Source organism: Cucumis melo, chromosome 6, assembly GCF_025177605.1.
Source record: "Cucumis melo cultivar AY chromosome 6, USDA_Cmelo_AY_1.0, whole genome shotgun sequence".
In the NCBI taxonomy this organism is placed as follows: Eukaryota; Viridiplantae; Streptophyta; class Magnoliopsida; order Cucurbitales; family Cucurbitaceae; genus Cucumis; species Cucumis melo.
In genome coordinates this window covers 16945690-16959290 of record NC_066862.1, presented here as the reverse complement: position 1 = coordinate 16959290, position 13601 = coordinate 16945690, and the positions used below count along the sequence as shown (strand labels likewise).

The 13601-nt window shown below is 36.5% G+C and overlaps 1 protein-coding gene across 6 annotated transcripts in view; it reads right to left on the bottom strand.

The window, feature by feature from the left end:
* The window catches only part of LOC103496791 (valine--tRNA ligase, chloroplastic/mitochondrial 2), a 55568-nt gene that overhangs the window by 31074 nt on the left and 10893 nt on the right, over positions 1 to 13601 (bottom strand). For 4 of the 6 annotated variants that reach the window (XM_008458790.3, XM_008458785.3, XM_008458784.3 and 1 more), the window contains 8 exons: positions 13219 to 13271; positions 13061 to 13128; positions 3843 to 3918; positions 3340 to 3423; positions 1564 to 1712; positions 1368 to 1485; positions 1147 to 1263; positions 566 to 786 (listed from right to left, as the gene is read on the bottom strand). In XM_008458790.3, the coding sequence (XP_008457012.1) occupies positions 566 to 786; positions 1147 to 1263; positions 1368 to 1485; positions 1564 to 1712; positions 3340 to 3423; positions 3843 to 3918; positions 13061 to 13128; positions 13219 to 13271 (886 nt within the window). The remainder of the gene's footprint in view (positions 1 to 565; positions 787 to 1146; positions 1264 to 1367; positions 1486 to 1563; positions 1713 to 3339; positions 3424 to 3842; positions 3919 to 13060; positions 13129 to 13218; positions 13272 to 13601) is intronic. The other 2 variants (XM_051085539.1, XM_008458786.3) reach the window with 2 other exon arrangements.

Here is a 13601-nt window from a genome sequence, read left to right as displayed (position 1 = left end):
CAGAAGGGGTAAAACCCAGTTCAAGAAGAAATATAGTTTTTGAGGAACAGGTTTTTTATTGAAAAGTTCTCTCCTAAGTTACATTAAAGAAAGAAAAAAAAGCAGACCTATACATGTATACATGTTTGGGATCCTTTAGCAACAATTTTTATTGAGACTGCCAAACATGTACATATTTAGAGAAACTCAGGTTGTATATAATTCTAGAACATGACAGATCATTGAGGTTACAAACAGTGGCAGAAATTTTGGTGACGACGGACTTTATAATTCAGTAAAATAGTTTGGAAAAAAATGTCAAGAATGAGACTTGAACTTGGATCTAGAGGGGATGGAAGACTAATTTACCACTGGGCAACTACTAATTTTGATATACGGTCAGTTTTATATATATAGATATTATATAGTGAGCGAAGAGGAGGGCTTAAGCCTCCCAAGGCCTATCTGGATCCTGATAAATGGGAAAACAAACACATGAATGCATTCTAAGAGACAAATACCATATAAATTGGCCACCACTTTTTGTCATTCGGTTCGAATAAATAATATTAATAGCTAAGCTGACCTTGAGAACCAGGTGTCAAGCACGTCTGGATCTTGGTATATTTCTACATCCTTCCCATATTTTTTCTGGGCTTGCTCAAGCGCCTCATCTGCATTCCTAGCAACTATGTAGTCTTCTTCTGGATTTTTTCCCACAATGTACCAAACTGGTATGCGATGTCCCCACCAGAGTTGCCTGCTTATACACCAGTCCTTAATATTTGACAGCCAGTGATTGTATATCTGTAATCAACAATAAGAGTGTGGATAAAGTGGACGGTGTTGAAATATGTCTGTTCCAGCCAGCCTAAATAAATGCTAACTTATATTCTAGCCCATTGCTTTATTAGGCCTTTTGCCCTACCTTTGTTGTAAAATTAAGGCCATATTCTGCTCCTATAACATATGAAATTCTTGTAGCAGCGTATGGTTCACTGACAATCAAATTCCTTAGTATTTTTTAGGACACGGAAATTTAGTACACAGACGATGCACATCTCCCAGTGTACCAGCAATATTGAGCAACATCGCATGCATACAGTTACAAGAGATTCTAACTGATAAATGAGCACATATTTAACCAGCATCCATTTTTATCAGTACCTTCTCAAATCTCTCAGGGATAATGGTCAATTCTCCTTTTTCAACAGCACGGAGGGCTTTTTCAGCCAATGGCTCCATGGTCACAAACCACTGCTTACTAACTAAAGGTTCAATTATCTGACAGGAAAAGGGGGCAAGTTAAAGACAAACTAACAACAATGAGGAAAAATAATGCCATAGACGGTATACTCGTAATTAAAGAAAAAATAATCACAACTCACTTCTCCTCCACGTTGAGATCTTGGAACCCGTAAGGTGTGGGCTTCCTTTTTTACAGCTAAGCCCATCTCCTCCAAATCTGTCCACAGTTTTTTTCGTGCTTCAAACCGATCTAAACCACTGGTACAGTAGGTTATATCAGATACTATATTATGAACAAATTACAAGTATCCTACTAAACACATCCCAAAAAATTACCAGTAAAGTCCAGCAACCTTATTAAGGGTTCCATCCTTGTTCATCACATTAAGTATAGGGAGACCGAGTTTTCGAGCAAGTAGGTAGTCATTATGATCATGACCAGGGCTTATCTTTAGCACACCAGTTCCAAAGTCCTTATCAACATTCTGGAATAATGGCAAAAAATTAGACAGCTAGATGTTAGGTCTGACACAATTACACATGAAATCATAGAATGATAAAGACATAAAAGAAGACCTTTTGGGGAAGCCTATACTGAAACTGTTGATGAGTAGGGTAAATCAAAGATTTTGAATTCATAGATTAGACAGAAAAGGGAAAGTTAGAACCTCAAAATCTAACCACTTGAAGGTGCTCAAACGTCTTTTATTACTAATGAAAAGATTACATTATTCACAATTCTCGTATTCCAACAGGAAAAAACAAAGACTATGGAAGAGGATGAGATATTCTCATAAATAAGATAGTAAAATACTAATGAGACTTATGTTTGAAGATTTTGATAATCTGTTCAATCAAAATTGATTTTCGTAACTCTCAACCAATATGGCAGAGTTCATTCTCCTATTTCCAGATCCAGTGGGTTTTCAACAACTCTTTTGAGGATAATATCACTCAAATTTTGGTTGGTCTTCTTTTGGCCGATGGTTCTAAGATTTTATGGTTCAATGCAGTTTAAGCTCTTTTTTGAGATCTGGCTTGAACATAATTAACGAGTTTTTCATAATCAGATTTTACGGTCCAATGCTGGTAATCAAGACTCCTTGCATGAAACCAAACACTGTCTAAAACTCGCTGCAGGCCCATTGCTTTTTCAAAGGCATTATATTCCTTGGTTGATTGATTGGGATCGATTAAGTCCAGATTATCCCCACCCTTGAAGATGAGTGTCTGGTGCACATATTTTGATGGTTGGTCCATATTTTTTAAGGGAAGAGATGCTTTCGGCACTTTGGGATCTCAATTAACCCCTATTTTTGGTTGGTCCATATTAGATTGATGCTATAATCTAAAACATCAACTGCCACCATAAAACCAGCCAAAAAATAGCCAGTGCACATCTGGGTGTCCTTCAAGTTGAAGTTCCTTTGCCAAAAGAAAAACTTGAAGTTCCTTTGCAATCAACTCCTTCCCAAAATGCTTATAAAATAACCTTGTGCATCCAGGAGGATCTATTCAATTTGTATGGAATTGGAATTGCAACTTATGCTCCTTCTAACTAAAAAACTTACTGCATCAACTATTGTGTGGGCTTGCTTATCTTATTGGCACAACAAATTTACGGTTTAATGCTAATAATCCCCTATGCTGAAAATTTTGACTAAAAGGAAAAGAAGATCATAAGAGATTGAGAAAAATGTCTCAAAGTTCTGGGATATTATCTCTTATATTGTCTCTACTTAATGGTCTCTAGCTAGCTATTTCTCTCAATTGTTTATTGCCAACCATAAGGCCCCTGTCATCTTCATAAGAGTTTCAGTTGTGGACATTCCTCATTTTTATTAAACTTCTTTTTGTAATTTGAATAAGACAGTCATCTTAAATAGAAAAAAAAGGAAGTGAGTGCAGTTATCCATATCCTGTCAGAGCTGACAGGGACGTGATGTAACAATCATATGTCACATCATATGTCATTGGCACAATTAAATATCTTAGCTCTAAAGACAGATCTTTTGCAACAGCAAGAAGCAGCAACAGAAGGGATATTCCTCTCTACCAAGTTGAATCAAGATAATTACCTCAAATAGATAAGGTAATTGAGAATATGGTTACCTTGTCAGAGATGATAGGGACATGACGACCATATGTCATTGGAACAATTGCCGTCATGCCGACATATTTAGAATAACGATCATCCTGCAAATAAAGTCACCTCGCTATAAGGATCAAGTATCAGTTTCTTATTAATTAGCAAGAAACATCTGTGAGGGTGGACATATCCACAATATTTAAGCAAGACACTACAATTCTTTTTAACTCCTATGCTAAGCTTCAAATATGTCCATGTTTCCTATCAGTAGATTGACTCACCAAACAAAAAATATTCAGACCTTTAGATCATTTTCATTGCATACTTAGAGAGCTAGAACTAGTTATATCTCTCTAAGACCTTTTTCTTTTTATTTTCTTGAGTATAATTCATCTTGTGTGCACCTTGGCTATCAATTTCATCATCCATGGTGTCCTTAAAAACTCAGAGAGATGGAACTAGTTATAAGTATCCATTCACCATCACCAACCCGAGTTAAACTGTAAATAGTTGAATGCCAGCTTACCTGAGGATTCACTGCTATAGCTACATCACCAAATAAGGTTTCAGGACGAGTTGTTGCTACTGTCAAGTAATCACTACTGATAAAACATACTTGAAATGTTAGCTCCAAAGCATAATCCATTCCACAGGCTCAGAGAAAGGCAAAACAAGATATGTAATAACAGAATTCTTTAGCTAGAACCTAAATAATGTGACTAACACCTAAGAAGCATGAACACTCCTAAAATGGCCAAGCGTATCCAACACCAACAAGCCCTGACACACCTCTGACACGTGTCCGACACGCCAGCTGGTGTGTCCATTATTTAATTATTAAATACTTTAATTCCAAAATGACCCAACACGGCAAGACACAGGAAGGACACCAAAACCTGCAAATGTTTGAAGAAAAAAACTACTAAAAAAAAATCATTTGAACTGCGGTGTTAACAAGGCAACCCAGGTGCACACCTGAAGCATCTATCTTTTTTTTCTTCTATAGCTTCTTCAACTTCTTAGATGTCTTGTTTGAGAAGAAAGGGTAGACAAGAAGATAGAAATAAGTTGGGAAAAGAGAATAACGTGAAAAAGAAGATGAGTTGGGAGGAGAAGAAAAATGAGAAGCATAAAGGAAAAATTGAAAAAGATAGAAAGTATGAAAAGAAGAAGACAGTAAAGAAAATCTCAAAAGAGAAAAGGATGTACGAAAAGACGACTTTTTTCAGACTACATGCCATCAAATCTGGCAGTACTATTTTCAAAATATCTAAAAAATTGTTCAATTTTATATAAACCATTCAAAACTTTTCGTAATATTTTTATTTATAAAAAATTCAAGTTCTTCCTCTTTCTTAAACAAAGACCCCATGCTGGGAACTTTTGTTCCTTTCGCTCCCATTTCTTTTTTTTCTTTTGTTTTTAATTCATATATATATATATATTGTTTCTTTTATTTTTATTGTATGGTTGTTAGTTTGATGTTTTTGAAGGTTATCACAATATGTGCACAACATATATTTATTTTGAAAAAAAAAAAAAAGAATAACGTGTCGTGTCCTACTCTTTTAGAAATTGGCGTGTCATCGTGTCATGTCATATCCATGTCACGTGTCAGTGTCTGTGCTTCTTAGGCTAAGACAAATATGATCACTGTATATTACATTTTTTAGAAAGGGAAACTCTAGAAGACTAAAACAGATTGCTTTCTCCCTTCTTTTTTCTTTTTTGTTTTTTCTTTCAATGAGAAATCAGACCTCTCATTGAGAAAAATCAAAATAAGACAACAATACAAGCAGCTTACGGAGAGGGATCAGCAACAAAAAGAGCCAACCTAAAACGGAAGGGTGCTTCAATCAAGTAAAATAAGTCCAATGGAATAATAACAAAAGGTCTTAGGGTGTGTTTGGCTCAAGGAGTTTGGAAGTAGTTGTGAGCCTCATTCCTTGTTCGGCTCGATGAGTTTATGGGTCCCACCACCAAAACTTTATGAGTTTACACTATGGACTCCAAGAGTTTACAACTCTATAGACTTCACAACTTCTTACTCCTCACTATTCAACTCACCTTCTTAGAGATTGAAGCCTAAGTGTATGACATGGAACTAACAAGAGACTACACCTCCTCAAATCTTCTAAAAATTCTATCGTTCCACTCTAATTAAAAGCCCCACCATAAAAGCACACAAGCCCTGATGAGTAGTAGAAAACACATTGTGAAGCAAGAGGTTCCTCATTTAGAGAATTACACCCTCAAAGCCAAGCTGATGAATATCAGAATTTGAAAAAACATAGAAGCAACTCCCAAAAGAATAGTTAAGAGCCTCGACCACCCTTCGCAAGAATGCAACACTACGATGTTAACAGACCTATCAACTTCTTTGAAACATTGTCCACAAAGCAAGGAAAGAGTCGAGGAACTAGGCAGGACTAGCAAGAGGGTTCAGTGAAAGACTTGCCACACAAAAATTTAACCTTCAAAATTTTGACTCCATAGCGAGGAAAGAGACGAAGGAATTGAGCAGAAGAAGGTTCAGCAGGCAACAAAAGAAGGAACTACAAGAAAACCCATTGGCAAGACCAGGGCCCCAAAGCCATTCTTTCAAGAAAAGGGACACCAAAAGAAAATGAGGAGCCACTACCAAAAAAGGGGACGTCTCCTTCCTTTTTCACAAGATGTAAGTTTTCAAGGATGAGGATCACTCCTTTCTACATATACATATATATATATATATATAACTTTTTTTTTAAAGGAGACGGCCTCTTTATTAATATAATAATAATGAGACAAAAGCTCATAGTACAAGAGAATTATACAATGAGCATGTAACCATGGATCAAGAGGTGCACCTGTGCATCTCAACTAGGTTGACACCCCCATAGAACCCTCATCATATCCAAACAAGCTAAATCCAAAAACAAAGGAGCAATGTACAAAAGCATAACAAAACCAAAAGAAGTAGAAATACAAATACAACTAAAAAGACAAAGACTATATCAAACTAAACATCTATCAACTCGCACTGGGACAAACTCGAGATCCTTGGAGAAGGAACTCCACGAGGAGACTAAAAGTTGATGACTCCATCGAGATCTTATGCTGAGAAGCTTGCTCTGAAAAAAAAATCTCTAGGATCTTCCCAAAAATAATTCTGACAATGATGCAAAGTTAAGAATAAGCAATCAAAACCAAGTTCTAAGAAGAGTCATTAGCGGCAGAGCAAAAGTGCAGATTGAAGGAGACAAACAATGTTCAAAAGCCATTTTCCAGATTAGATTAACGATTTGACGTAGACTTCTATAATCCCTTAGAATTTTTCCAGCTTTAATTCAAAGGAATTAATTAAATCAAAAAATTTCAAACAAGAGCCAGTGGCCATGAACTTTGGTTGATTATAGCCTTTTCTTTCCAGTGTGACTAAAGCTCCATAAGAATCTGAAACTCACTCACTTCTTCAACCTTCAAGTTTTCTTGAAACAGAAAATCCCAAAAAACTACTTTCTGCTGTACATCTAATCAACTTCTTTCACATGGCACCAAATAAACTCTGCTAAAGAAATAAGTTCCAGCCAAATACACAATCACTTTGTGATCTTACAGACCATAATCATTAGTAATCCAGAAATCTTTATATAGATAATTCATAAGCATCAAAATTACAAGAGAACTCCACAAGGATTTGAAGAATCTGGATCAAAACTGTTATTTTTTGGTACTTGTAGGAAAACCATAACCGTGGATATCAGCTTAATTTGCTTCCTAACTACCATTTTTTTTTTTATAAACTCCTAGCTCCCTTGAATTCCCAAAAGTACTTTCGATGCACTATCGCATCCAAGACTACTTTCAATGCTGGAGATAAAATTTAAAGAACTCAAAGGAAAGATATACCATAAGCTTTGATGATGTGACGCAAGTGCCGTGGAATTTCTTCTCTGAATTTCTGGAGAAAAGGTTGTTCTTCTTCTACACCTTCCTCCACAAACAATTCGTAACATCGCTGATTACGATCTCCAAAATCTCAGAATTTTCAACCTCTTCCCCTGCTTTGATCTCTTCTAATTGCTCACTCTATCACTTGGGATTGATTCAACATCCGAGTCTTGAGCTTCTTAAACAACGAGACAGCCATCTTCCTCTAGATTAGCAATCCCATATTGCACCTTGCTTGTATTTTGCTCGCACTTTTGTTGAGAGTTCAATATACCTTGCATAAAGGGCATATTTGAGTCGGCTGGTTTGAATTTAGAGAAAGAGAAAGAATGCAGCTTAGATTAAGGATTGACTAACCTGGTATTGAAACCAGTATCTTGGACTAAAGAGCTAGAAACTTCCAAAAGATCCAGATTTACATTAGTGAATGAAGACTTGAAAGATCGATGACCTTGGGAATGCTTCTCTTGAGCCTTGAATCAACAAGCTCCAAAAGTCTCAGAATTGAAAAGAGCAGTCCAAACATTGTTGAAGGAAGTCTTTTTCCTTATAAAATGCTTCAAGAACTTTGGGGGACAAGAAATCTTTTTAGCTTTGTTAAACCGAACTAACAAGAGAGAAGAAGATCTTACTTCTTTGTTGATTGACTTGCTGGCATCAATGTTATCGGAAAAATAGAGCTGCTTTCTTTTTTATTATTATTTTTAGAGTTGGGTGACCTTTGCTCTCCATTTTTTAACTTTTCACATGCCATATTTTTAAAATTAGAAGACGTTGGAAGGAGCCTGGGACCCACTAAATTAATAACACAACTATCTTCTGCACCCTTCTCTTTCTTCGTTAATAACAACTTTTTGCTTTCTGGCAGAGTAGATGCAGCTCCCATCTGAACTTTATTATTGGCCTTCATGGAGATTAAAGTCTTGCTGGCATTCTTATTCATAGAAATAACATTATTATATTCTTTAATGCTGCAGATAAGTGACTGCTGGTCTCCTACAAGTGATTTTTCAAATGGAATAAAATTAAAAGAAGTATCCTTTGGCGGAAAACTGAGTTTCTCCTAATTGGTGGTTTTGATTTTGAACGACTCTTGAAATTCTCAGACTTCCGATTGTCTTTGCCCACTGTTTACTAACGAAACTACCATTAGCTGGAGGTTGAAGGGAAGAATTCCTAGAATCCGACGTTGCTTTACAGTTCCAGAGAGTTGATATTGGCCTCTGATGAAGATGTTTGAACAGCCTATCAAACAACTTATCCTTCCTTTGCGTACTTGGGATGGAGTTCGAAGGAAGGAGAGTCAAACTTGGAGCTAAATGAAACTTCCTCAAAGCCTTCGTCCTTCATAACTTGGTTTAATCTGACAATATCTAAAGGATTAGAGAAATAGTGAGTAAATAAATCACCTTGTACTTTGCTGGGCGGATTGGATACAGAGATATCACCAAAATTCAAAAAAAATGTTTCCTTTTCTTTCATCAAAAATCTCAATGGTTGCCGAAATGAAACCACATAGATTCCCCTTCACTTGAATCTTGGCTTCTGAGACATTAATGAAGTTGATAGTTTCAGCTGCAATATTTTCTTAACCTTCAAAATGAGCTCCTATCACTTCAAAAGTTTTATTACACCAATAATCAAGTAGTAGATTTTTTATTGTAATCCACCCCATAGCCTTTCTAATATAACGGACTTCCATGGATGAGATTGTTCCACTTTTCCAACTTTAAATATGAGGCACCAAAAAATTGCCATTTGCCTGGATTTTCACTGAACTCCTTCAGAGGACCACGATCCAATTCAATTAGAGCATTGTCTACAAATCATGGATTGATGATAACTTGAGTCGAAAAAGAGTTCTAATGCTTCATTAATTTTTACCCAACTATCAAATTCAAAAAATTTTGAAACAAAACCCAAAGATTATCAAAATTTGCTTTAAAGACTACTGGATTCTTAATCACCCAATATTTACTTGTACTTTGTTTTGTGGTATCGAAGAAAGAGATCTTGGGTGTCTCTTTTGATTTTGCTATCTCCGGATAGCTCCCTTTCATACTTCTATTCGGCTGCTTCATAATGGTGTTGACCATGGATTGGGTGGAGAATCAGATTTTGTCGTCATGGATGTCCTTGAAGTCTCCCAACATTTTTCCGAAACTTTTCCAACCTTGTTTATCTTCACCAATGGGGATATGAATAAATGATCTTCCTCTATAAGGCCATTGAGTGCATCTCAGAACCCACCCACTTTTGGATCTGAATTTGGAAGCTTCAACCCTTCCACAATCAACTTTTTCTTTCTTATAGAAATAAACTTCTTCAGATTTCTTATTCAAATCTTTCACCGTTTGAATGGACCTTCTAAGTTGAAGAATTGACAAAGTCATAAATATTAGCTTTAACATCTTCAATGTGAAAAGCTTCATATTCATGCCAGATGCAGAAGAAAAGGTTGTCGATTTTGCAGCTTTTTACTTCCATCTTTGAGAAGTCAGAATGGTAGCTAGGGTAATGCCAAAGAACAAGGCGACGGCTAGCATTGTCTACCAGAGAGGGTAGTCGGCCGGCTATGAAGTTGAAGGGAAGGAGGGGGAGGAGAAAGAAAGGAGGGGAGTGGGAAGAGAGAAGGGGAAAGAGAACTTACCTTTTGGAAAGCACTTCTTTCTATCTATCTATCTATCTATCTATCTATCTATATATATATATATATATATATATATATATTGAAAAGAAGAAGATAAAGTATTCGTGGAAAACCCTAGTACTGGGAGAAAAAACCACAATAGAAGTCGCTCTTATTATTGTCTAATGAATTCAAAAGAGTACGACGGAAAGAATATATATAGGCTATAATAGGTCCTAATAAGAAAGGAAATAAAACTAGGGCAATAAATGACCCAAATACCCTTCGAGCTATAAACACTCCACTAGGCCCTAATTTCCAACACTCTCCCTCAAGTTGGAGCATAGATATCAATTAGACCCAACTTACTAACACAATAGTCAAAGCTTTGCCTGAGTAACCCTTTTGTAAGGACATCAACAATTTGTTGACTAGAAGGAATATACAAGATACAGATATTGTCATTGTCAAGTTTCTCCTTTATAAAACGTTTGTCTATCTCCAGGTATATTCCATTATGTCATGTTGAATTGGGTTATTGGCTATGCTTATAGCAACATTATTGTCACAGAAGAGCTTCATAGCTAACTCATAGTCCTAGTGAAGATCAGACAAAACTTTCTACAACCAGATCTCTTCATAGATTTCCAAACTCATAGCTATGTATTCGACTTCAGCACTACTTCAAGTGACAATATCCTACTTCTTACTCCTCCAAGTAACAAAATCATCCCACACAAAGGTACAGTATCCCAAAGTGGACTTTCTGCCAATCCTGCCCAATCAGAGTCAGTATAAGCCTCAATACATTTTTTGTCAGTTTTTCGGAACATCAGACTTTTACCTAGACTAGTTTTCAAGTATCTCAGAATGCGATTCACAACTTCCATGTGTTATTCATAGGGTGCTTGCATAAATTGACTAACAGTGCTAACTACATAGGAGATATCTGGTCTTGTGTGGGATAGATAAATCAACTTTCAAACTAAACGTTGATACTCCTCTTTATCAATAGGAACTTTGACACTAGAATTTTTCAATTTCGCATTGAATTCCATAGGGATACCAGTAGGTCTACATCCAGTCGTACATGTTTCCTTTAACAAGTCAAGAGTATACTTCAAACAGAGAACGCTTCCCTCGATCGTGCCACCTCCATCCCAAGGAAGTACTTCAGATTTCCTAAGTCTTTGATTTCAAACTCATCGCCCATCTTCTTTTTTCAACCTGGTAATCTCAACAATAATCATCTCCTGGTAGGACAATACATCGATAGACACAATCAACACAGCAATTTTTCCAGATTCAGACCTTTTTGTAAACAATGTGTGATCATAATGTCCCTGAGAGATCCCTTGAGATTTAACAAAGGTGATAAATCTATCGAACCATGCCCTGGAAGATTGTTTCAAACCATGAAGAGATTTTCGAAGCTTACACACTTGGTGGTCAAATTAAACTTCAAAACCTAGAGGAGGACTAAGTCAAACTTGGAATTCAAGCCGATAAGGAAATCATATACACAATCAACTTCCTCAATTTTGGAGTATTAAACTCCTCCACAAGGACAGTTCTAGACAATCTCTCGACATAAGCCCATCTCTTGCCAAATCAGAGATGGCTTGTTAAAATATGAAGCGACATCCATTGTCCCCTGCTTGCACTCATGAACCTGCTTGCGTAGAGTATAAAGGTGAGACGCATTCTACCTCTTTGAGGATAACTTTTGAATTGTATCCCTTATGTCTCGAGAAGTAGCAGCATACAACAAAGGTTTCCCAATTTGAGGTTTCATACTGTTAATCAACTCAGACCGAAGAAGAGAGTACTCTCCTTTCCATATTCGCTTTTGAGGGTCTCCCGGTCTAGGTCTCAGTACCTCTCCTATTAGGTATCCAAATTTGTGATGCCCCTTAAGCGTCATCTTAATAGATTTAAACACGAGAAATAATTCTGACCATTCAATTTCTCCCCTCCAATTTCTCTTATGGAATTTCCTAAGAAGCCAAATAAATAACTTGTAGCAATTAAGGTAGGGAAAGAGGTTACCGAGTTCTCTAAATACATCAGTAAGACTAAAGGAGAGGCAGAATTTGTGGAAGCTCCTAGAGCTGCACCAAGAGCAGCGATCTGTTGCTGAAAACTTGTCTGAAGATTCGCCAACTGTTGCTGAACCATTACCGAAGATAAACCAACCAAACCTTGATGTTCATAATTAAACAATGCATGATGAGGAAAACCCGGTTGCTGCAAGAAGTTTGTTGCCATAGCAGAGAATTTACCTCTATGATAGGCGGACGACTCACTAACCTTGTTTTCATGGTGTATGTTTCGATTAGGATCTTCATCAAAGGATTGTGACAGCATTATAGTTTGATAGATATGTAAGGACTGAAGATAACAATCAACGGAAGCGGCAGAATCGGCAGCGGGAAAATAGCGGCTCTGACAACTTTTACAGCAACAGCAATGACTCTGGTGATCATTCTGGCGATGACAGCGGCGGTTCCGGTGGTGCGGCAATTATGGCTAAGTCGAGGCTAGTGCCGATTTGGTTTTCGCCAATGGCGGCTAGGGTATTTTGCATCATTTGGTTTTCGCCAATGGCGGTTAGGGTATCGTAACCACGCTCTGATACCATATTGAAAAGAAGAAGACAAGGTATACATGGAAAAACCTAGTACAAGGAGAAAAAAAAACCACAATAGAAGTCGCTCTTATTATTTTCAAATGAATTAAAAAGTACAAGAGTAAAGCTATAATAATCCCTAACAAAAAAAGAAATAAAACTAGAGTACGATAAATTACACAAATACCCTTGGGGCTATAAACACTCCAATAGGCCCTAGTTTTCAACAATATATATATATATATATATATATTTGCAAATTTCTTATAAACAAACTGTAAATTGGATGAGTATGAATTAGATTTAGACCTGTTACAGATCTAAAAATTTTATTCAGGTTGTTCAATTTCATCATAGGAGAACAAATGAGGAAAGATCCATTGATGTATTAAACTAGTCCTATAATGTATTTGAGAGTAAAGGAACAGAAGACTTCTAGCTCAATAAAACCACAGTTAAGAACTATGGATACTGATTTAGGTTATCAGTATAGAACACGGATGAGATTGGACATTCTAAGGCAATCATTAAAGAAATGTGTTCTCACAGCTACCTTGAACCTCCAGCCACTCGATACTTAATATGATAGAGAGTACCAGATTCTTCAGAGTACTCTACTTCCTAGGCAAAGTTACCACTCACGTTAGAAAGGAAAAATTGAAAACAAAAAGTAATAAAAGAACTAATTCTGCCAATAGACTAGAGACTTACCAGGTCAGAAACAGCAGTTTGCAAATTCGGAGACCAGTTTACCATGTAAGATCCTGAGGAAATAAATAAATAAATCCAGTAATCAGCCAGTTATTTGGACAACTTTGACTTGAGAGAAATTCATACATGATTTTCAATTTTAATAAAGGAGCTCATTAATCTGAATACCTTTTTTACAAAAGACTAAAATATCATGTAAACGAAATATTTCTATATGAAGATCTTATCCTCTAATTGCTCCCATACTAATTTTATGGCATAATACTTTTTTTTAACGGGGACAAAACTTCTTTATTAATAAGAACTCAAAGTACAAGAGAGTTACACAAAGAGAGCAATAAGGAAGTTGTAATCACGGGAGTCCTAGAGGGATCAGGAGGTGC